This window comes from Girardinichthys multiradiatus, chromosome Y (assembly GCF_021462225.1).
Source record: "Girardinichthys multiradiatus isolate DD_20200921_A chromosome Y, DD_fGirMul_XY1, whole genome shotgun sequence".
NCBI classification, from domain to species: Eukaryota; Metazoa; Chordata; class Actinopteri; order Cyprinodontiformes; family Goodeidae; genus Girardinichthys; species Girardinichthys multiradiatus.
Window position 1 is genome coordinate 33,727,699 of NC_061818.1, and position 25,656 is coordinate 33,753,354.

The 25,656-nt window shown below is 40.3% G+C and overlaps 1 protein-coding gene across 8 annotated transcripts in view; it reads left to right on the plus strand.

Annotated features, from left to right (window-relative positions):
* LOC124863932 (MAGUK p55 subfamily member 3-like) overlaps positions 1-25,656 on the plus strand; it is a 44,152-nt gene that overhangs the window by 5,683 nt on the left and 12,813 nt on the right. For all 8 annotated transcript variants that reach the window (XM_047358500.1, XM_047358501.1, XM_047358504.1 and 5 more), the window contains exons 2-10: positions 15,945-16,007; positions 16,100-16,218; positions 17,780-17,857; positions 18,191-18,271; positions 18,443-18,580; positions 18,664-18,745; positions 21,707-21,792; positions 23,516-23,590; positions 23,695-23,891. In XM_047358500.1, coding sequence (XP_047214456.1) covers positions 15,971-16,007; positions 16,100-16,218; positions 17,780-17,857; positions 18,191-18,271; positions 18,443-18,580; positions 18,664-18,745; positions 21,707-21,792; positions 23,516-23,590; positions 23,695-23,891 — 893 coding nt within the window. In that variant the 5' untranslated portion in view covers positions 15,945-15,970. The remainder of the gene's footprint in view (positions 1-15,944; positions 16,008-16,099; positions 16,219-17,779; positions 17,858-18,190; positions 18,272-18,442; positions 18,581-18,663; positions 18,746-21,706; positions 21,793-23,515; positions 23,591-23,694; positions 23,892-25,656) is intronic.

Here is a 25,656-nt window from a genome sequence, read left to right on the forward strand (position 1 = left end):
AGAGAATCTGTGGGATATTGTGAAGAGAACGTTGAGAGACTCAAGACCCAACACTCTGGATGAGCTAAAGGCCGCTATCGAAGCATCCTGGGCCTCCATAAGACCTCAGCAGTGCCACAGGCTGATTGCCTCCATGCCACGCCGCATTGAAGCAGTCATTTCTGCCAAAGGATTCCCGACCAAGTATTGAGTGCATAACTGTACATGATTATTTGAAGGTTGACGTTTTTTGTATTAAAAACACTTTTCTTTTATTGGTCGGATTAAATATGCTAATTTTGTGAGATAGGAATTTTGGGTTTTCATGAGCTGTATGCCACAATCATCCGTATTAAGACAATAAAAGACCTGAAATATTTCAGTTAGTGTGCAATGAATCTAAAATATATGAATGTTAAATTTTCATCATTACATTATAGAAAATAATGAACTTTATCACAATATGCTAATTTTTTGAGAAGGACCTGTAAATCAACTCAAAGTCAAACATATTTCAATCAACAAACTCTTTACTATGCTAAAACAATCCAACTAAACTACCAAGCAGAATGAAAGAATAAGGAAGACTAATAGGTTATGTACAATATAAACAAGTTGATCAAAGATGATTGAGAATCATGACCAAAAGAGTGATGCAACATTACCATGCAATGTTATTTATGTTTGAGGACCAAGGATTATCTTGAAGAACCTGGAAGTGAAGTTAAGTTAGTCTTGGAACTAACTTAGGCAATAATTGGCATACCTTTAGACAACCATTCACAATGCAAGATCCAATAAAATATTATTTTAATAAAATAATATTTTAAGAATGATCTGCTGAATAAAACTAACCTTCTGGGTGACCAATTCTCAACTGTGTTTAATTAGCTGCCTTTATTTATTAAAATAATATTTAAAGAAAATTTATTTTGAAAAAGAACCAAATCTATGAGAAATTTTACTTAGTTATCAAGTTTAATAAAATAATATTTAGGTAAATATTATTTTACTAGATTGAAAACTAACAACCTTTTTGGGTAAATGATCTTAGCAGGCCAACACGTGTTCTTAGCAGTTAAAGCTAACAAAAGAATCTTATAGCTTATCATCAAAATCAAACACATACCTTTAAAATACCATTAATAAAAGGGTTAAAATGCATAAGCGTGGATGGCACATAATGGCTGTTGGGTTTATGATTATTGATTGATTAATCTTGATCAATAATTATAATTACAAATCATAATCTGACAAAATCAATTTCTTAACCAAAAATCCTCATTTATGAATTGAGACCAGAGATGTTTCTGGTGTTGTAATTGCGGCTCAGCGCCTTTGACAATTACAACCGTTAAATACTCCGTAATAATTAATAACTATTGCCGGAGATGTCACTGTTTAATCGACCGTTTCAAGCAAGCTAGCACAGTGAGATTGAAGACAAAAGGGAAATGGAGAATTTTACCATGAGGTCGTTTTAACAGTCCAGTCTTACAACGCGCCCGCGTTGACTCTCAGATAGTAAACACAAGCAGCTCCAGGACCGCGGCGGATCCCGATATCAACATAACACATCAAAGTTTCAATAAGCAAGGTTACATGCACATATTATTCAGAACACATGAGATCCTAACCAGCGATTCTGATCGCTTCTACAACCTCTGACCCTGCCCAGGCCTTCTAATAAAGAAATAAAAGATTAAATAAAAGATGGGTTTTACTTGGTGTCGTCTTCTTCCTGAGCGAGGGAATTCGAGCGAGGAAAAGTGAGGGTAAGTTAATTGTGCGTCCACAATCAACTTCAGGGAAAGCGGTCAGTCTTCGTCCTTTGGTCTTCTTGACAAAAAGGAAAAATATGATCTGACCATCAAAGTCGACTTGGAAATGAAACACGATAGCGGTTCGTCTCTCCGAAACTCCGTGTTCTCAGTTACGTGTTCAACTCACGTCTTCGATCGGCAAAGTGAAATCTCTGGCCTTCTTAGTCCAAAAACCTCAGTTATGAATTGTTCGTTGTCCAACGAGAGAGAATGAATGAACTCTGCAAAGATCTCCGCAAAGATCTCCCCTCTTGAAGTGGCGCACTTCGATTACTAGTCCGGTCCTAGCAGAAGGCGAGTTTTCAAAAATGAGCGCCTTCCTATATAGCGTCCTGTGACGTCAGACTTGGGAGGCCCAGTCATATCAGTCGCAATGCTCGATGGGATATGTAGGAGCGGGCTGTCCTGGGTACAAAATGGCCGATGCCATTGGAGGGGCACAGTGACGTCCAACAACGTGCAGATAATCCAATACTCAGCAAACAAGTGGTCCAACATGGCCTATCTTCTGTGTTTAAAATCACCCTTCAAATAAAGTTTGTCTTAACTGTAAAAAAAAAAAAAAATGCAAACACAGAACACACAAACTGAGCACATGTGCTGAGCGGATAATCTGCTAGCACTAAAATAGTGGAGCTTTCAACATAAGCAAAACCAAACGTCATAAAACAAAAATTTTTTAGATTATTTCATTCTAAACCAGGGGCGTTTTTAGGGTCTCAAAACATTGGGGGCTTTAGCCCAAATCCAAAATATTTAGATTTCAATAAAACAATTTATAGGTCATTTAAAATTAAAATAATATAGGACATATTGTACCAGTTCTCTGTCTCGACTGGTTTTAGACTGAATGTAAATTATTGTGAATCAAACAAAAAAGGTTTGCAATAATTTTACTTTTTATTTTTGTTAGAAGCTGAATGAAGGACAGGGAGAAACAGAGTTTAGGCCTGATGAAAAACCATTTTGCTGAAGCAAATAATGACACATTTTGAGGTATTTAGAAAAAAACCTAATCTGAATTTTTGCTGACAAAAGTCTTTCTTAAACTCAGAGATGTTTACTTTGGGCCAGATAAATGTGCTTCTTTTGTCATCTACATAAATTACCATTTTAAACGTTACATTCTCATCAAAGTGTTACACTCCATTGTCTTTATTCTTTTATTTCAAAAAAGAGAAACTGGTATAAAGTTGATTTTCCTAAATCTTAGTCAAATGATAAAATCCTAGATCCGGGTTAGCATAATTTCTTTGCTCTTTAAAGAACCCAGGTGTGAAAACCTACAACCCCAAAGTGGTGGAAGGTGTACACCTGGAATCTATGTTCATACCAGAAATGCTTCTAGCATTCTGGCTAAGGAAATTATCAACTGGTAGAGAGCTGTATGACAAGTGTGTGTCTGCCAAGAAGATCCCCTTTTATCTGAGGCACAACACAGCCACACTCCTCTTAGCAGACGGGCTCCGCCCTCTCCTTAAGACAGCCAGAGTGTGCACCTCCAGTGTGCAGATTGCTTGAGAAAAAAAAAAAATATATAATTTCTTAACCAAAAATCATTACTTACGAATAGAAATCAGAGATGTCCTCTGGTGTTGTGATTATTGGCTCAAAGGTCTTTAATAATTACAAATTATTAACCAAAACCACCAACTGTCACTGTTTATTCAACCACTTCACCGAAGATGGAGTATCTTCGACCTTGTTCTGACAGATAAATCACTCTTGCACGAAATAAACACAAACACTTCTCTTAATTATATATATATGAAGATTTATGGAAGCCAAATAATCCTGATATACAATTATTCTGGTCCAAAAACCTTCACCTAACTAACAAGCACCGTTCTACACAAAAGGAATAAAAATGACTACCTAACAATAATAACAAAAGAAAAATATATATGCGTATGTGTAATTTGGGTTAAATGGAAAGAGAAGTCCTCTTGGTGTGTTGATGTCTCGATTCCAGCGGTCAGCTGATAAAACGTTGAGCTGGGTGCTCTTAGCCACTATCAGATGATCGCACAAAATCTCGGACAAAGGGTCATAAAACTCTGAGGCGGGAACTCAGTGGAAAATCTCTTGTAATAAAAACTGGGACAAAAGAGTGGTCAGACCACGAGGCCCAGTCAAAGCAACTGCTTTGAATGAAAACTTTTAAAAGTCCAATTTCTAACTCCTGGCTGATTTGAGATCAGCTGGACAAAACATTAACCACGCACAATTCAGCACCGTTTGCGCACCAAATCAAAAAACAGCTCAGAATAAAACACTTCAATCAGTATTGCATGCAACAACTTGATAACTTGGATTAACTACTGGTGATTCTACATCACCTTCACTATGCCTCATCCTGCCCAGACCTCTAAATGCACTTATCCGGTTTAATATGAAAGGACCGAAATTACTTTGATGTTGATTTCTTCTCTCCACCGGTTGACGAGGGATCAGGTCTGACGGAAAATGAGGGGAGGGGGGACCACGCGTCCGTGATCAAATTAAGAAAAAAAAAATGAATGGTAATTTCTCATCCGTCCAGGACGGGAAAAGATGAAGAACCGTTTAGTCGACTGAATAACAAGGAGGAAACTCATCTCCTTGGAAATAGAACCTCTCTGGGGTTGCACCTGCGCCAGGATTCGGCGCGGTCTTTGATCGGCATGAATAAACTTGATGACCTTCTTGTATCAGACAGATTTACAGCTTTCAAGCTCTTCCAGGAATGGCCTGCGAGTTTTTGTCTCTCCAGATATGCGCCTCCGTTGCGCTGTCCTGTGAGACACGCTGAAATGGCAATAAAACTCTCCATCTCAGCTGGTTTATACTCCCAGTGATGTCAGAGCTACGACGTCTGTTGAGCTGCGCATGTCAAAATGTACGACCAAAATGGATGGTCCCAACATTGTATATGTGAATATTGTATATATGTATTTAAGGACATAAAGATATATGCAGAATATATCTTATAACGCAAAAAAAAAAAAAAAGAAACCCAGAGAGCAAAGTGTACCGGAGTCAAATTCCTTGTTTGTTGTATGTATGAACTTGGCAATAAAGCTGATTCTGATAACTGATCAACCAAATTATCCCTCTGTTGGGTCACTGGATTTTTTTTCTTGTTTTGTAAAGACAAGACCTCAGACACTTTATCAGCAGCACAAAGCAAACTGACAATGTTTATTATGTTCTGGTCAGGTAGACTGGAGAGAAGTGAATAAAAACATCCAAGATCAAATGAAAAAAACATTGCAAGACCTTCAGAAAACCTGGAACTTATTGATCAAGAACACTTTTCCAGACTGGAACAAAGTTCACTTCATTAAAAGCTGAGTATAAGAAATTAGGGGTGATTTAAACCTTTTGCACAGTGTTTTCTCACATTATTAAAATAATGATACTTTCTCTACAGTATGACCCTAGTTTTGTTCAAATTTGGATAATGCATTTAATATTTAATCTCAAACATAATAGATGAATCCATTAAGGACTTCAGCTTCCAAATAAAAGGAAAAGGTTTTAAAACCTAAAAATGTTTTCAAAGTAAAACATAAAACCAGACGGTTTGGTAGTTAATACTTATTTCTCCACATCAGAATGAAGTTAAACCATTAGAAAAATAACCTCTTTATCCACTGAGATTTAAATTCAGAAGTAGTTTAGTGAATAGAGGCCTGTAAAATGGAGTGAAAATGTCAGAGAAATGGATGTAGCAGGTGACAAATCTGCATTTTAGCTAAATGTTTTCAGAGAAGTCCTGACGCTTGATAAAGACTGTTATCTAATCATTGGACTTCTGAGCTTTCTCGTGTCTGTGTGAGCTGCAGATAAGCTTTTAACTAGATTTGAGGCAAGAGCATCATTTTTGATGGGGACAAAATGCAAAAAGCATCATCTCTTAGTTTTATTTCTGGATCAGTGACGTCTGTTGCTTTGATGGTGGTAGTTATGCTGATGTGACAGAGCATGGATCTGGGGCTTGTTAAAGCTTCCTTTTAGTAAGAGTAATCTGGACTGAATCCTGCATGATTACAAAGATTAGTAATAGCCGAGGAGGGAGAACATCATGCATATTGGTAAACATACATTTCAAAATGTATATCTTAAGTGAACATTAGTGAGGTTTTTGTTTTGTTTGTGCAAGCATGAGGATTTGAAGGCACTTAAAGAAATATGATGCATATTACCTCAAGAATGAATCAGATGTTGTGATACAAACGTAACCTGGAATGCAGTGACATTACAGGCAGCTAATGCGTTAAACCTGAACGGTTAGATGACAACTTTCAGCCAAGCCATGGGACAAACTGGGCAAGATACATATGTTCTAGTTGGAGGTTCGCATTTACCCATTGTTATAAAAATCATTGTTGGACTTGACGCATGGTTAAACTTATATGTACAGGCTCAAATATATACATACGGCCCCAGTTGCAACTCAGCCACACTTTGTTTGCCATGAACAACCTTCTCACATTGTTCTGGCTGGATATTTGCCCACCCTTCTTGCAGAATTGTTAGTTGGTTTAAATTTGCCGGTTTCCTTCCACAGACGTTTAGGCATAATACACACATTTTTAATACGGTTTGTTTGGATTTTTTGAGGTGAGGTTCTGCAAAGTTATTAAAAGTAATAGTTCCCCTGCCTGTAGTAGAAGGACATATCACTGTGAGCTTTTCAGGAATTTATTATGTCCTCAGAGTGATGGAAGCTAACAGCTAGGCAGACGTACAACACCTGTTTAAGCTAACTTCAACAATTTCAATACACTCAAAATCAAAATATTAATAAAAGTTCTTGCTGTTTTAACAGATATTGATATTCTGCAATTTCACAACAGATGATTGTTGGAATTTGTTTTTTTTTTTTTTTTAAGCGAAACTATTTCTGTGTTCCTATGTAAAGTTACTTTCGTTGAGTCTGCTGGCTGAATCAATCATCCATACACCCCTCCCTAGCTCTGCCATTACTGGAATAAACTTTAGGATTTTGCATAAAATGTGCATCAGCAGAAGAAAGAAATTCGGCAAGTGTTGGGATTATGATTATTGATTAATTTATATTTATCAGGGGCTGCACGGTGGCGCAGTTGGTAGCACTGTTGCCTTGCAGCAAGAAGGTCCTGAGTTCGATTCCCGGCCGGGGGTCTTTCTGCATGGAGTTTGCATGTTCTCCCCGTGCATGCGTGGGTTTTCACCGGGTACTCCGGCTTCCTCCCACAGTCCAAAGACATGCCTGTTAATTGGTCACTCTAAATTGCCCTTATGTGTATGAATGAGTGTGCTTGGTTGTTTGTGTGTTGCCCTGCGATAGACTGGCGACCTGTCCAGGGTGTACCCTGCCTCTCGCCCATAGACTGCTGGAGATAGGCACCAGCTTCCCTGCGACCCACTATGGAATAAGCGGTAGAAAATGACTGACTAATATTTATCAATAATTATAATTAAAAATCATAATTTGAGAAAATTAATTTCTTAACCAAAAATCCTCATTTATGAATCGAAACCAGAGATGTCTTCTGGTGTTGTAATTGTGGCTCAACGCCTTTGATAATTACAACCGTTAAATACTCGGTAATAATTGATAACTATTACCAGAGATGTGACTGTTTAATCAACCGTTTCTGCCGAAACGTGGGGAACTTTAACCTTATTTTGACTGACAAATCACTCTTGCACAAAATAAACACAAACGACTTCTCTTTATCTACGTGAATATTTATTAAATCAACAGCCTGATCTCCCTGGCTATTCCGATTCAATAATCTTCACCTAATCAAACATGCAAAGTTCTACACAGAAGGGTAAAATATCTAACTAAACAAAATAAAGCAAAACAGCAGTGGGTACTTGTACTCGTACTCATCGTCTTCCGCTTTATCCGGGACCGGGTCGCGGGGGCAGCAGACTCAGCAGAGACGTCCCTCTCCCCAGACACCTCCTCCAGCTCATCCGGGTGGAGCCCAAGGCGTTCCCAGGCCAGCCGAGAGACATAGTCCCTCCAGCGTGTCCTGGGCCGTCCCCTGGGCCTCCTCCCGGTGGGACGTGCCTGGAACACCTCCCGAGGAAGGCGTCCAGGAGGCATCCGGTATAGATGCCCGAGCCACCTCAACTGGCTCCTCTCGATGTGGAGAAGCAGCGGCTCTACTCCGAGCCCCTCCCGGATGGCCGAGCTCCTCACCCTATCTCTAAGGGAGTGCCCGGCCACCCTACGGAGAAAGCTCATTTCAGCCGCTTGTATCCGGGATCTTGTTCTTTCGGTTATGACCCAAAGTTCATGGCCATAGTTGAGGATAGGAATGTAGACCGACCGGTAAATCGAGAGCTTTGCTTTTCGGCTCAGATCTCTCTTCACCACAACGGACCGGCACAGCGCCCCCATTACTGTGGCAGCCGCACCGATCAGTCTGTCGATCTCCCGCTTCATTCTTCCCTCACTCGTGAACAAGACCCCGAGATACTTAAACTCCTCCACTTGAGGCAGGAACTCCCCTCCAACCTGAAGAGGACAAGCCACCCTTTTCCGGTTGAGAACCATGGCCTCGGACTTGGAGGAGCTGATCTTCATCCCAGCCGCTTCACACTCGGCTGCGAACCGCCCCAGTGCATGCTGTAGGTCTTGGCTAGATGGGGCCAGCAGGACCACGTCATCTGCAAAAAGAAGAGATGAAATCCTCTGGTTCCCAAACCAGACCCCCTCCGGCCCTTGGCTGCGCCTAGAAATCCTGTCCATAAAAGTTATGAACAGGACCGGTGACAAAGGGCAGCCCTGCCGGAGTCCAACATGCACCGGGAACAGGTCCGACTTAGTGCCGGCAATGCGAACCAAACTCCTGCTCCGCTTGTACAGAGACCAGATGGCCCATAGTAAAGAGCCACCGAATCCATACTCCTGGAGCACTCCCCACAGGGCATCACGAGGGACACAGTCGAATGCTTTCTCCAGGTCCACAAAACACATGTGGACCGGTTGGGCAAACTCCCATGAACCCTCGAGTACCCTGTAGAGGGTATAGAGCTGGTCCGGTGTCCCACGGCCGGGACAAAAACCACACTGCTCCTCCTGAAGCCGGGGTTCGACTATCGGCCGGGCTCGTCTCGTCTCGTCGTCTTCCGCTTATCCGGGACCGGGCCGCGGGGGCAGCAGACTCAACAGAGACGCCCAGACGTCCCTCTCTCCAGACACCTCCTCCAGTTCCTCCAGGGGGAGCCCAAGGCGTTCCCAGGCCAGCCGAGAGACATAGTCCCTCCAGCGTGTCCTGGGCCTTCTCCCGGTGGGACGTGCCTGGAACACCTCCCGAGGAAGGCGTCCAGGAGGCATCCGGTATAGATGCCCGAGCCACCTCAACTGGCTCCTCTCGATGTGGAGGAGCAGCGGCTCTACTCCGAGCCCCTCCCGGATGGCCGAGCTCCTCACCCTATCTCTAAGGGAGTGCCCGGCCACCCTACGGAGGAAACTCATTTCAGCCGCTTGTATCCGGGATCTCGTTCTTTCGGTCATGACCCAAAGTTCATGGCCATCGGTGAAGGTAGGAACGTAGACCGACCAGTAAATTGAGAGCTTTGCTTTTCGGCTCAGCTCTCTCTTCACCACAACGCACTGGCACAGCGCCCCCATTACTGTGGCAGCCGCACCGATCTGTCTGTCGATCTCCCGCATTCTTCCCTCACTCGTGAACAAGACCCCGAGATACTTAAACTCCTCCACTTGAGGCAGGAACTCCCCTCCAACCTGAAGAGGACAAGCCACCCTTTTCCGGTCGAGTACCATGGCCTCGGACTTGGAGGAGCTGATCCTCATCCCAGCCGCTTCACACTCGGCTGCGAACCGCCACAGCGCATGCTGTAGGTCTTGGCTAGAGGTGGCCAGCAGGACCACGTCATCTGCAAAAAGAAGAGACGAAATCCACTGGTCCCCAGACCAGACCTCCTCTGGCCCTTGGCTGCGTCTAGAAATCCTGTCCATAAAAGTTATGAACAGGACCGGTGACAATGGGCAGCCCTGCCGGAGTCCAGCCCTGCCGGAGTCCAACATGCACTGCGAACAGGTCCGACTTAGTGCCGGCAATGCGGACCAAACTCCTGCTCCGCTCGTACAGGGACCGGATGGCCCCTAGTAAAGGGCCCCCAATTCCATACTCCTGGAGCACTCCCCACAGGGCATCACGAGGGACACAGTCGAATGCCTTCTCCAGGTCCACAAAACACATGTGAACCGGTTGGGCAAACTCCCATGAACCCTCGAGCACCCTGTAGAGGGTATAGAGCTGGTCCAGTGTTCCACGCCCGGGACAAAAACCACACTGCTCCTCCTGAAGCCGAGGTTCGACTATCGGCCGGGCTCTCCTCTCCAATACCCTGGCGTAGGCCTTACCAGGGAGGCTGAGGAGTGTGATACCCCTGTAGTTGGAACACACCCTCCGGTCACCCTTCTTATGAAGGGGGACCACCACCCCAGTCTGCCAATCCAAAGGCACTGTCCCCGTCCGCCACGCAATGTTGAAGAGGCGTGTCAACCATGACAGCCCCACAACATCCAAAGACTTGAGGTACTCAGGGCGGATCTCATCCAACCCCGAACCCTTGCCACCGCGGAGCTTTTTAACCACCTCGGTGACTTCAGCCTGGGTGATGAAAGAGTCCAACCCCGAGTCCCCAGCCTCTGTTTCCACCAGGGAATGTGTGATGGCAGCAGTGGGTGTGTATGGAATAAACCAGCAGTTATGGCAAAAGTGATAATATGACAGGGGAATATGGTGTTGAACGAAGCTTTGGGAGCGCAGCCCGCCAGAAAGTGTAGCTCAGTGAGATGCAGGCAGTCATAAACTTTCCCCCCAGCAAGGTTGTAAACCCCGAGGACAAAGGATAACAAAACTTTTGGCGGCAAGCCAGTAAGCAGGAAGGTCGAAGACAGAGAAAATGGTTGATTTTCACCATAAGGTTATTATAGCAGTCCAGTTTCACAGCGCACCTGCTCTCAGGTGTTTACACGGTGAAAGCACAATCTTGCGAGACTCGGCGGCCTCAGAAAACAACAGTAATCACGTTTCAAAAGAACAATGGCATGCACATACAATTCAGAACACATTAGACTCTAAGTGGCGATTCTACATTGCACTAAAACCTCCTCTATCCTGCCCAAGCTATTCCTAATAAAGAAATGAAAATAAAAGGGTGGATTTTACTTGTTGAAGTCTTCCTTCTGGGGCAGCGAGTGAGAGAGAAAACAAAGGAGGGGGGGTGAAGAGTTCCACGTGTCCACGGATACTCCAAGAAAGTAGTGAATCTCCGTCTTTTGGCCTCCTTGGCGAAAAGGAAAAATATGATCTGACCGTCAGCAGTTGACTAGTACAAAACAAGGAGGGAAAGTTGTGTCTCCTTGAAACTCCGGGGTTACGTGTTAAACTCAGGTCTTCGATCGGCAAAGTGAAATTTCTGGCCTTCTCATTCCAGAAACCTCTTTCATGAATTTGTCTTGGCCAACGAAAGAGAATAAATGAAGGATTCACGTGGGACGTCTTCTTCTCCAGCGAGATGCTTCAGTTGCGTGGTAACCGTGTTGATGTCCCAAGCTGAAGGCAATGGATTAAAGCGTTCACCTTCTTATATTACCTCCTGTGACATCAGACTTGGGACGGCCACATCATATCAGCTGCAATGGCCGCTGGGATTTGTAGTAACGGACTGTCCTGGGATACAAAATGGCCAGAAGGTCTGGTAGCGTCCAGCAACATGCAAATGGTCCAATATTCAGCAAACAAGTTGTCCAACACAAGGAAGTGTCACTGCCCACCTCAAAAGCAGTTAAATACCAACATTGATTGTGAGTTCACTGACTAAGATAGTAGTGACAGCTGTAAGGTGAAAACTTCCAGCACCACTGAAACTTGTAGCAGCCCGCATGGTAGGGCTAGGTAATATGACCTAAAATGAAAATCCCTATATATCTGCGCTTTGTATTGATATAAGATATATTGTGATATTTTAAAATCCATTCTTATTTACTGCATTGCTGTTCAACCCAATAAAGCAGCGGTAGACCATGTATGCATTCCTTAACAGTCCCCCATTGGGTCAGCTGGGAAGAAGCGATGATGATCAGGAGAAAAGTGTTAGACTGCAGGAAGACATCATAGATGACTTATTGAATTGAATTCCAGCTAATAAAATATAAACTAATGAAGTATATCGTATTGTTGATTTGTTGACTATTTTCCTTTTAGGCAATAATTTTTTTGTCAGCACCGAAAAACTCTGTAATGTTTATATCGGTAATATGGTTGACATGTTCATCCACTGCTCTTGTATAAAATATAATAAAAACTATAAACCTTTAACAGCAGCCATTCCACAAATTACTACAATTGTACAACGTGAATGGGGAAAATAAAAGTATAGGAAAGGATGACACCCTTTGCATATATGAAGCAGTAGTTTACAGGGTAGCATAGTGCTATATTCAGGAAGGTTGTGTGTGCTTGTTTTTATTTTTCCTTTTTTAAAGAGACGCTTCCTACAAATGACATAAAACGACCTTAAACCTTTGAAAATTATACTATAGTGATCCTCCCATTTCATATGAAATGAATATGATTAATTTGAAGATACTAGTTTAGCTTTTTTTTAATAACAATAAACATCACATGTGAGAAATAATTAGTTTACCTGTGAAAATGCTTTTATTGTGACTTTTGGAGTATTTCATTACAAAGATATTTAAGGCCACAAAAAATACCTTCCAAAGCCTCATTTTAAGATGTAGTTTTAATGAGCCCCTGTTTTTAATTTATCCACATATAGGTTCCATCCATTGGTTTCATTTATTGTTCCCCTGGTGACCTCATCACACTAATGTGGCAGCGGTGTTGATGATGTCTTTGTCCCAGAGTGAACTACACAGCAGCAGTATGGCGCTGTTTGGATTGTTCAAAGAAAACACATCCATTTACACTTTAATTATTCAGAAACCTCTTTGAACCCCAGATTCCAGCTCATTAAATTTACAATAATGAACATTTTTTGTCTCAATTTGTTTTCTTTGAACTTTAGACATTTTAAGTGGTGATTGAAGCTATGATTAGATGATGATTCTCATAGAGAGTACTTCTAATCATTGATTAAAAACGAGATTCCCAAACTCTAAAATTCATAAAACACCGAAGAACTGAAATACTCAGTGGGACACACAAATCTGTATGTTATTCAACAGTTGGGTGCTGAATTGCAACGTCTGATAATTTGGCTGTTGAAGAAGGAGCCTTACCCAAATCCATCCTCTTAAACAATGCAATTTGAATTACACGTAATATAAAAAACCCTTAATGTTCCGCTGCAGAATGTTTTTACTCATTTTTCCTTGAACCATTTTGTCAAACAATAAAATGTAATGAAAGACTTATTTGTACATGATTTATGCAAAACATGCACCTCATTGTCTGATTAATCAGTTGCATTATTGGAGGCTCTCTGCAATATAAAACTTTATGTTTTCTTCAAGTCAGTTGACTTGGATAAAACCAAATGTGCACTTTGACGCATGGGCAGTTCGTGCAATAATGGTGCCCTAGGCAGGCCCCTCCTTTTACCTCCAGTTTTACGTATCTCTGTACAGTTCAGATGTTTCTCTCAATCTAAGGTGGTTCTAATGCAAAGAAAGCAGGAGATGGATAGACAGATAAGGGCCTTGTCTGCGGTAATGCCTGCAATACATGTCTGTCGTGGTGAAGAAACAGCTGAGACAAAAAGCAAAGCTCTTGATTTATTGGTCTGTCTATGCTCTGACTCCCACCTTGGTGATGGGATCTTTGACAGACGGACGAAACGTTGATTATATCTCTATAACTAGTCTTAATCCTCAGGAGCCCAACAGAATAAGTTTTCCTTCCTTAGCGTTTTCAGGCCATTTTAGTGACGTTCACACAGCAGGCAAACGCAACCAAAATCAGATTTGTAAATTTTTTTTTTCACCTGAAAAATTTTAATTTGGCCACTTTCATTTGTGGTGCCAAGTTCGATATGTATCCGTTATTTTCAAAGTGAAGAACAAAAAACTCAGGCAAGAAAATTTAATTGTGCAGTAAGACCTATAGTGTGAACATAACCATGGATTACCTGAAACAAACCAGATAATTTTAAACAAACAAAACTAAAGATAGAAATGATAGAAAAAAGGAGAATAAGAAAATAGAAATAAGACAGTTTGTCTAAAATGCAGACTTATTCCTTTTCACCCCTTAAACATTTTAAATGGTTAATGTCACCTTGAAATTAACATTCAGTTCATTGCAGAATCCTTATTTACTGTAAATATGTCCAATTTCAGCTGCATTGTACTTAGCAGCTTACACTGCTGATGAATATAAACTGTAGGTATGGTTGCAGTATCTTCCTGTCCTCATTCAGAAAACCCTGACATGCTGTCCTGCATATCCATGTTGATGTTTTTAGGTTAACCATAACCATCTCCCCTGGTTTATGTCACTACACAAAATGTTGTATCAAATGACCCACAGGCCCATGTAAAAAATTAAATAAAAAATCTGAATTTCATGAAAACTTTCCACATTTTTTGTTACTTATTTCATAAAAGACTCATTTCTGGTAATTTATATGCTACCAATTCAAAAGGAATATCATCTTAAGGCACCTTACAAGTAAAAAAAAAAAAAGTAAATTCAGTCAAATCAGATAAATTGATCCTAGTTATCAAACAGTTCAGTTTATTTAAACTGGTTAAAAAGTTTTTTATCTAAGGGAACCCAGCAGATCACATCGAGTCAGTGACTTGCAGCATTCACTCCTCCTGGATGAGCATGTAGCGACAGTGGACAGTCACTTGCATTGTTTTGTTGACTTTGCAGCAATCCCTCACACTGAGCAAGCATGTAGCGAAAACTCCCTTTTAACAGGAAGAAACCTCCAGCAGAACCAGAACCTGGCTGTGTGACTGACCAACTGGGGGGTTGAGAGGACAGGGCAGACACAAAAAAAAACACAGAAGTGCTGATCCAGTTGTACGTTCTATGTTATATATTATGTAGATTTATTACACATAAAATAAAATATTTCAAGGCTTTATTTCTTGTCATTTTGATGGGTAAGGCTGTAGCGACTTAGATCCACAAATAAAGCTGCTCCAGGTGAGTTGGTTTTGTTCTAAAACGCATCACCAATGAGCCATGATGAGTCCAACTTGTGTTTTGTGTATTTATTTTAATGTATTTTGGTGCTAAGTCATTCAGTGATTTATAAACTAACAGAAGTATTCTAAAGTCTGTTCTCTGACATGCAGGGAGTGTAGGAACCTTAGATCTAAGGTGATGTGCTCTACTTAGTTCTAGTGAGTTCTAGTTCTGATCAGCTGCAGCTGTCTGATTGACTGTCTAGGCAGACCTGTGAAGAAACTGTTGCAATTATCAATTTGACTAAAGATAAACACATGAATGAGTTTTCTCGATCCTGCTGTGATAATAATCCTTTAATCCTGGAAATGTTCTGTCTTGAAGTCCAACTTAGTAATTGTCTTTATGTGACTCTGAAGGTTCCGGTCTGAGTCCATCACTACACAGATTTTGAGCCTCATCACTGGTTCCTAGCAGTAGTAACTGAAGCTGTGCGCTGACTTGATGACTAACTCCTCCAAAAACTAGTGCCTCAGTTTTGTTTCACCCAAAGGAAATTATGGGACATCCACACATTGATTTGTTCTATGCATTTACCCAGCGTTAGCATGGTTTCATAATCACCTGGTGACGTTAGAAGTTATAGCTGTGTGTCATCTGCATTGTTATGGTAACTTATCTTGTTGTTTGTTATGGTCTGAGCTAAGGGGAGCATGAATATGTAGGTTTGTATCTGCAGCTCTACACTCTGAAGCGAAGCTGACAAAGCTTTGGGGGAAGTGCTGTGATTAATGGTACCAATAGCAACTTTTATCTGTAGGCATCTACTGCTACCGTTTCGATAAGGTGCAAGGAAAGCCTATAAGGAGAGGATACATGAGAGTTATTATGAGAAACACGTCTCTGTTGCAGATTGGGATAATTATCTTTTCAGCTTTTGGATAAAGACATAATGAAATATTACATATAAGAACTGAATATGAGACAAAAGTTGATGTATAATTTCTTCTACCCCTCACAGATTTCCCCTCCTCACCTCTCTGACCCATGAAGGAAGCAATGCCGGTTCTCACAGCTGGAGCAGGTATGACTAGCTGGAATATATGGTCAACAGAGTCTGTACGGCTGGAAGCTCACTGCAGGTTAATGTCCATGATGTTTTTTTTTCCTTCACAGGGCTGCATGAAACACTGGCTCTGCTGACCTCTCAGTTGCGCCCCAATGCCAACCACAAAGAGGACATGGTCTTTCTGAAAGACGTCTTCAGTGAGAGGAGTTTGGGATACTTCATGAAGGTGACAAATCCTTCTTAGGAGTTCCTACTAAAAACAAACATAATTACACCAATGTTTTTTAGCTTCTGACTAAAATGCCACCCCATTAAGTTTTTTTTTGTCATGCGAGTTTATTTTCCATGTATGATCCTGCTGGAACACAGTTCTAAGTAATATAACTTTATAGATTCAAAGTGCAAGTTACTTTGGTTTTCACACGGCTAATTTGTTCCATTGCGTCATAAAGCTTTCTATAAAAACGTAATTTGAGGTCAGTTAGGCATGGCCTAGGGGGTAAAATTTACATCAGTGAAAGACAAATATACAGAGAGAAAAAAATGTTTTATTTAGCAGTTTGAGGTCCCCAAATCCTACATGTTTTCCAAAGCTAAAATTAGAACCACCTTCAACATGGTGGAGCTTGAGTACCACAGTGATCCTGGGGGCTATGTTGTCTGGGTACCTGAGAAGACTTGGGACAGAGCTGGGGCCTCATCTGTAGTAGTGAAGGTGTAGATTGTCTGAAGCATCATTCAGTTCCCAAAACATAGACAAAGGACGCACCAATTTACCCACCAAATAGCACTCAATGTTGCAGTGTGAGCGCACATTCGCTGAATTTAAATGGTGGTTTTTAAATTAGAAAAGTGCAGGTGAGACAACTTAAAGCAGAGCAAATAAAAGTTCCCTAACAAGATGAAAATGGCTAAAACCAACAAAACTGGTTGTAGGAATATATCATGTATTTAATCTAGTTTTTCTGTAGAGTACATTTGTAACAGTTAAAGTTAGAAAATGCATTAATACCAAAGGAACTAGAGAAAATTTTTGTGTTTAAAATAAACTGTAAATGTAAATTTAATTTTAAACAATTTGATGTTTGAATCTGAATGGGTGAATAACTGTAAAAGTCATAATGTATTTTTTTTAAATATTTTGTACAAGTAGGCCTACATGTTTGAATAAATGTGTTCTCCGACATTTGTGTATTCTTACCTTTATCAATGCTCTTTCTTCTGAATAGATAATGTCCATCCTCCAATCACCCTTTTGGTTATGGAATTATAAAATTCTGAAAAACCAGCAGAATGTTTTTTTACCAAAAGGTGCACTTTTATTAACTTTGAAGGAAAAATGACCTACAGGGTTGCAAATTTCCTTAGGCTGATCATTCAAATTTATAGTTTTTGCTTTATGATGTCCCCTAACTGTGGCCAGTGGAATAGCTTTTTTTTCCAGGGTTTCACAAAAATATTTTAGCTTATTAACTTCCCAGTAAAAAGGCTTAAAGTGCTGAAATCTTTATTTTTATTTGTGGAGTGTTTTTAGCTTTGAGCTATCCAGTTGGACTTGTGAGCTTTTAAAGTGTGGAAAAAGGGGGGAATAGTTTTTTCCAAAGGACACATAAAACATGTCAAAGATTTTTCTTTTAATAACTTTCCCAGGTAAGGATACTCCTTATCTGGTTGCCCTGTCCATTATAGATGTTTTGTGAAGTAACATAATTTTTTTAACCATTGTGCCATATCCAATCAGTTAACCCAAAGCCTCACTAAAAATGAAAATAAATTTCTTTACACAGATACATGAGAAACTGAGACAGTACGAGAGACAAAGCCCCACACCGGTCCTCCACAGCGCCTCCTCTCTGGCTGAAGATGTAAGCTCACCTCACACACGACATAAATTATTACCCACTTGAAGACAGCTTTCAGCCTCTGTGAGTTAGCTTCTAGTGCAACCTTAAAAAATTAATTTTAATGTTGCCAAATGTGCTGAGTCATCCTGATGCTCCTCTAATGAAGCCTCACATCCAGTTTCTCTCTTTCTCACATCAGTGGGAGTAATGTGCTGACCTTAGCTATTTGCTACTCCTCTTTCCATGTGTTTGTCTGTGTGTGTGTCTGTCTGTAATTACTCCACAGTAAGCTGAAAATGACCTGTGTTCACATGCATTTTAAAAGACTGCATTAAAGTTTTTGCTGGTTTTCAGGTGGCAGAAGAGCTACATACTGGACCAATGAGCACAGAGGAGAAGGAACTGCTGCACCTGCTGATGTCACCACATCTGAAGGTAAACACACATTCAGCAGCTTTTGTTTTCCTATCCCACCAACTGTGCATCCATTTTTAGAAACGTCATTTGTAATGATCTGGAGCTTTTTACAGGTTCAAAAGAACCTTGCTTTTGGTTCATTTCAGCAGCTGAGTATTAGAAGTTTAATCTATTTTTTAATCCCATCAGGCTGTCCTCTCAGTGCATGACACCGTGGCTCAGAAGAACTTTGACCCTGTGTTGCTTCCGCTGCCTGATGATTTTGAGGACGAGCTGGATGAGGAGTCTGTGAAGATTGTCAGACTAGTGAAGAACAAGGAGCCTCTGGTGAGTTGCAACATGATAACTAATCTGCAGGAGAAAAGTGAGCAATTTGCTTCCTTTGGTAGACGATTGTATCTCTTTGTCAGGGAGCAACGATCAGACGAGATGAAACAACAGGAGCAGTGATCATAGCCCGGATTATGAGAGGAGGTGCTGCAGATCGAAGCGGTACATCAAGCTTTAAAGTACTCCCTTTGGTTTACAACTCCACCTACAAACTCTACATTTGAAACTAAGGCAACAGACACAGTTGATTTTATTTTGAAATGTAAGTAATTTGGGCATGGAGCGTGGAGTAGTGGTATAGTCCGCAATCCGTATACAGAGACCTCAGTCCTCGACGCAGCCAGCCCGGGTTCGAATCCTGATCCTGAGACCTGTGCTGCATGTCTCCCCATCTCTCCACCTCATTTCCTGTCTGCCTATGTTGGAAAAGTAACAGAAATAAAGGCCACTTGTGCTGCAATATATATCTATATATACAGGGGTTGGACAATGAAACTGAAACACCTGTCATTTTAGTGTGGGAGGTTTCATGGCTAAATTGGACCAGCCTGGTAGCCAGTCTTCATTGATTGCACATTGAACCAGTAAGAGCAGAGTGTGAAGGTTCAATTAGCAGGGTAAGAGCACAGTTTTGCTCAAAATATTGAAATGCACACAACATTATGGGTGACATACCAGAGTTCAAAAGAGGACAAATTATTGGTGCACGTCTTGCTGGCGCATCTGTGACCAAGATAGCAAGTCTTTGTGATGTATCAAGAGCCACGGTATCCAGGGTAATGTCAGCATACCACCAAGAAGGACGAACCACATCCAACAGGATTAACTGTGGACGCAAGAGGAAGCTGTCTGAAAGGGATGTTCGGGTGCTAACCCGGATTGTATCCAAAAAACATAAAACCACGGCTGCCCAAATCATGGTGGAATTAAATGTGCACCTCAACTCTCCTGTTTCCACCAGAACTGTCCGTCAGGAGCTCCACAGGGTCAATATACACGGCCGGGCTGCTATAGCCAAACCTTTGGTCACTCATGCCAATGCCAAACGTCGGTTTCAATGGTGCAAGGAGCGCAGATCTTGGGCTGTGGACAATGTGAAACATGTATTGTTCTCTGATGAGTCCACCTTTACTGTTTTCCCCACATCCGGGAGAGTTACGCTGTGGAGAAGCCCCAAAGAAGCGTACCACCCAGACTGTTGCATGCCCAGAGTGAAGCATGGTGGTGGATCAGTGATGGTTTGGGCTGCCATATCATGGAATTCCCTTGGCCCAATACTTGTGCTAGATGGGCGCGTCACTCCCAAGGACTACCGAACCATTCTTGAGGACCATGTGCATCCAATGGTTCAAACATTGTATCCTGAAGGTGGTGCCGTGTGTCAGGATGACAATGCACCAATACACACAGCAAGACTGGTGAAAGATTGGTTTGATGAACATGAAAGTGAAGTTGAACATCTCCCCTGACCTGCACAGTCACCAGATCTAAATATTATTGAGACACTTTGGGGTGTTTTGGAGGAGCGAGTCAGAAAACGTTTTCCTCCATCAGTATCACGTAGTGACCTGGCCACTATCCTGCAAGAAGAATGGCTTAAAATCCCTCTGACCACTGTGCAGGACTTGTATATGTCATTCCCAAGACGAATTGATGCTGTATTGGCTGCAAAAGGAGGCCCTACACCATACTAATAAATTATTGTGGTCTAAAACCAGGTGTTTCAGTTTCATTGTTCAACCCTTGTAGCTGTTAAACAGGTGAAATGACACAGAAACTGTAAAGTTTTGTGGTCAAATAACAAATCTGCAAACACAGATACAATATATATTCATGCTGTTCAAAAGTGTAGGTTACACTTTCAAGATATAGAAAAAGACTGTGCTTGAGGTTCAGTAATCTAAGCTGTTATTGATCTAAGTTTATTTTGCCTAGTTTGTCAAATCCTCTCAATGTCCCTTTCCTGTCATGTGCACTCTAAGCCCCGTCACTTCCTCACTGAGTTCAATAGATCTGGCAAAATGAATCGGGCCTGAAAATGAGAACTCAATTGGAGAAAAAAATAAAAACAGTTTTCTTAGTAGTTTTAGCGTTTATTTAGTAAATTGTTATGTAGTATGCCAGTTTCCCTAAAAAGACTATTTAAAAGGAGTGCGTTATAAGGATGGTCGGCAAAAATGTTGGTCAGATTTTCATATACTTGATGACGCAATTTATGTATTACCCATTAAAAATGATGATCCCTTAAAGACAATAGCTGTTGCTACCAAAAGGTAATACAGAGCACAGAGGAGGTTCCTCTACCACACAGAACTCCCATTCTGTGATAAAGATGCTTCCTTTGAAAAGACTGAGACTGACTGTTGTTGTTGCTAAAAAACAGAAATAAGTAAAATATAGATGCAAAAGAAAAGCTTTTCTTGTGGGTCCGATCCTGGGTGTTAAGGTAACATAGCACATCCTTCAGGCAGGAAAATGACCAGAGATGTTCCTGATCAGCAGATGGGTTTCATTGCATTTCTGTTTTTGTAGCAAGTGAGATGGAGAAAAAATATTTCATAACAAATATGCAGAAATATAAGGGATGAAAAACAAAAGGAGTGGAGAGATGCTGCAGCAGGAGAAAAATGAGAAGGATGCTGCAGTTGTTGCTAAAAAAAACAAAGCTCTCCGAGTCAGAATCCATCACACAATACACACTCGCGAAGAGCTTTATGAAATATCAGCCACATGCAGGTGCATGCTGGGTAAATCAACAAATTAGTTGCTATAGCCAAGAAATTTTAATGTCCTCCTGAATTCTTGCAGCATAAAATCATTAAAAAATGTTACCAGCGTGAATTAAGGAGCTGAGGATTGTTGCCTGGTGAATATGTTCATAATACATGTGACCTTATAATATTGTGTGCTCTAAGCATCTTTGCCCTGAGGGAATATTGATATTTTCTTCGCTTTGGTTTCATTGTTGTGGCTGCAGCTCAAAAGATCTCATGTGATCTCATTGCTCTGACAACCAGGCAGCTGTTAAGACACAACACTGATGATCCCGGACGGTCCCTGGGAATTTTGTTTTTTCTTTTCAAAGAAATACATTTTTTAAACTAATTTCTGCCTTTTTTATAGGTTTGGTCCATGTAGGAGATGAACTCAGGGAAGTCAATGGAGTTTCTGTGATCCACAAGAGGCCTGATGAGATCAGTCAGCTGTTGGTGAGAAGACCACACCTTCTCTGAACGATTGAAGCCAGTCTCATATGTGGTTGCACAATCCAAGTTCCTAGATAGGATCCCCAAGGATGTTCAGGCAGGAAGTAACAGCTTTCATTACAAACATTAGTATGAAATTACTTACTTAAAAAATACTTGTTTTAAAATTAAATGGTAATGTTAAAAATGTTAAATAATTATTTAATTTATTTTCAAAATGTCATAATTTATCTCTTTGGGGATATCCACTATAACACACAGTGTTAATCAGGAATCAGGTGACATTTTAACTAAGACCTTGTCACACATTTGTGAAAATTAAAAGGTGCATCATCCTAGCGCATGATATATATGAAGCATAAGATAAACTTTAGTTTTACATTGCCCTGCAAAGTCGTTCTTACCTCTTGAATTTTATGAGGACAAAATTCTGTGTTTTTACTGGGATTTCATGTGATAGACCAACTCAAAGTATTGTGTGATTGTGTAGTGGGAGGAAATTATTTTCAATGTTTCAAAATTTCTAAAAAGAATGGTGTCGTTTGTGTTGAACCCCCTTTATTCTGATACACCCAAAGTGAAACCAAGCTTCTTTAGAAGCCTCATTAATAAACACCTGATTTAATCTCAGTATACATGCAGCTGTTTCATGAAGGCCTCAGAGATTTGTTTGATAACATTAGTGAACAAACAATGTCTTGAAGACTATAAAACACAGTGAACAGAATAAGGTTGTGGAGAAATATAAGGCAGGGTTAGGTTACTCAATAATGTCCCAAACTTTGAACATTTATTGGAGCACTGTTCAATCTATTATCCTAAAATTGAGGGCAGAACAAAAACCCTACCAAAATATGATCTTAATTGACAGCCCCGCCAAGGAGAGTGTTAATCTGAGAAGAAAATATAAAATGTTATGGCTAATAGAAAACTAACCCTCTATATCACTCCTGAACACACCTTCCTCTCTATGAAAAACATAGTGGTGGCAGCATCATGCTGTGGGGATGATTATCTTTTGAAGGTTCAAGAATGCTGGTCAGGGGATAATGGAAAGATGAATGGAGACAGCAATCTTGGAAGAAAACCTGCTTAGAAACTGCAAAACACTTGAAACTGGGGTGCATTATCAAAGAATATGTTGAAATGGTCCAGTCAAAGTCCGGATCTAAATCCAACTAATAATTAGTAGAAAAACCTGAAAATTGGTGACACCCAATTTAAGAAGAACAGGCATAAATGTGCAAAGCTGGTAAAAACATGCCCTAAAAAACGTGCTGCTGCAACTGCAGTAAAAGCTAGCGCAATGTGCAGCTGCAATTTGTTTGAAAGTATTGACTCAGTGTGGGTAAATACAAATACAGGTCCTACTTTTAAAAAAGTTGGTAAAAAGCTTTTCTTCCTATTTTTTTCAATTTATAATTTCAGTTTATATCCACATGTGGAAATGTACCAACTTCTAAGTTTAGAACTTAAATCCAAATATTGTATCATATTTGGTAAAATACTCCTGTGACTGTTCTAAGACTGTTGGACTCTTTTTAAACAGTTTCTTCAAGGAATTATTGATACTTCATTAAAAGTAGATTGGCCATAATTTTTCCTTGGGTCTTTGGTTGAAAACCCATTTAAAAAAAAAAAAGATTTAAGATATTTGATTAAAAGTAGAATTAAACTCCATATTTTTCTGCTGCAGTTCTAACACTTCTGTTTATTTGTGATTTAGTCCCAATCCCAGGGCTCCATCACGCTAAAGATAATCCCAGCTATCAAAGAGGAGGACACACTGAGGGAGAGTAAGGTAAGATGATGCATGGCCAACTGTACAGGGTCAGAGAACTTGCATGTACTTTTTATTTACATACACTCTCTATTAGGATCATTTTAACCCATTTTGTACTGCAGGTATACATGAGAGCCTTGTTTGACTACACACCTGTGGAAGACAAGGCCACACCCTGCCAGGAAGCAGGACTTCCCTTCAAACTGGGGGACATCCTGCTGGTTGTGACACAGGACGACCCCACATGGTGGCAGGCCAAGTGCGTGGGAGACAACAATCTGCGGGCCGGACTGATCCCATCCAAACAGTTCCAGGAGAGGTGAGAACATACGGGGTTTAAAATGTAGCAGCTGCAGGATTGAATGATTCACCCAGACATCGCTGGTTTATTTCATTCGGCCATTTGTAATCTCTTCAAATCCACATTTGTGTGTTCCACTGACAGAGGTCAGCTGTGGTTAGATGGAGCATTAACGCAGTGAGGGGAAAAAATAAGCAGAAATACAGAATGTATGGACAGATGCCGATACTATGAGTGTCACCAAGATGATCTCAGTAGGGAGATCCCTGCCAAACACTGCAGCTACAGCTGGATTAATAACAACAAGAATGTGGAGCAGAAAGCATACATATGTGGAGTTTAGACAAATCCTATGGATTAAATAATGCAGGTACTGACAGGCTACTCAAAAGAGTGAATACAGCTATGTGCTTTGATCTGCAATAGAACATTACTAAGCTGGGTTTATAGAGCAAATGTCTTGATTTGAGGAAATTATCTGTTGAATTTTGCTGAAACAAAATCAGAACAAAAGATAACAGTATGTAAGAAGACAGAAAAAAATTTAATCGGAACAAATTAGACACATCAACACAAATGTGCACAAAAGGCACTGCTTTGCATTTTTTTTTCTTATATTCCCAAATATTTGTGTTTTGTATCCAAAGAGCCAGACTTTTTTGTATTTTTAAAATGGTCTTGATTGTTTTTTGCTCAAGGTTTTCTGAATGTTTTTGTTTGGACTTTAGCTGCTTTGTTTACTGATTTTCTGTTCAATCTTTGTACTAAACAAGCCCATTTAAAAAAAGTGAGGAAAGTTGACAAGTTTCAGACAAAATTAGGATCTAGTCAGTAGGGATGTCCTAATTGAGATTTTATCTATCCCCAATACTAAATCTTTGCTCAATATGTCTTTAAAGTAAAATCAATACCATGAACATGTCCAAAAACTCTGAATGCTATTTACAGGAAAAATTAACACATAAATGAAAATTTGTGGATCCAGGAAAAAAAACTAAGGCAGCAGAATGTATGTACAAAACATTTGGAAATAAAAGGACAAATATTATGAAACAAACAAAAAAAATTCAAAAAAATAAAAACAATATTAAGAATACATGAAAGGTATATTTCAATAGAAAAGTGAAGTTTTTTTCAGCTAAGGAGATACCAAGTTGGTACAAAACGAAAAACGCTATCATAGATAACTCAAGGTTTGAAAGAGGAACTGATGGAAAAATTAATCTTAGATGTTGTACATTTATTGAAAGCAAAGACATCCACAGATGGTGAGTCAAATATAGTATCATTATATAATTAAAACCATTACATTTGCAAAACTTGTCTTCATGGTGGTACATTTCCTGATTAAATAAAGCCATACCGCCATATAAAGTAGGAGATAAACACTTTATAAACCACATTAACTTCTGCTATCACAGTTTCTAATGTCTGGCAAAAATACACTGAATGTTTGACTGATTGAATTCATTGTAAGAAAACAATATACTTTATCAACAGTGTGGAGTTAAAACAGGTAAAACTAATTTTGCCATAGAGTTTGTAGAAAAAACTAACTGCTAGAGACGGTAAAGAATTGGCTGTAGTTGTATAATTGGATCTCAAAAAGCTATTTGATAAGGTTGAAAATAAAATATTATCAACAAAACTGCAAAGATATATTGTGGAAGAGGAGTAGCACTGTCTTGTTATTGGTATTGGTAGAATATACTTCAAAGGGTACTAACACAGCAGATTCAGAGCTGCTAAAAGTTTTAAAAGGGATTCCCCAAGGTTCAGTACT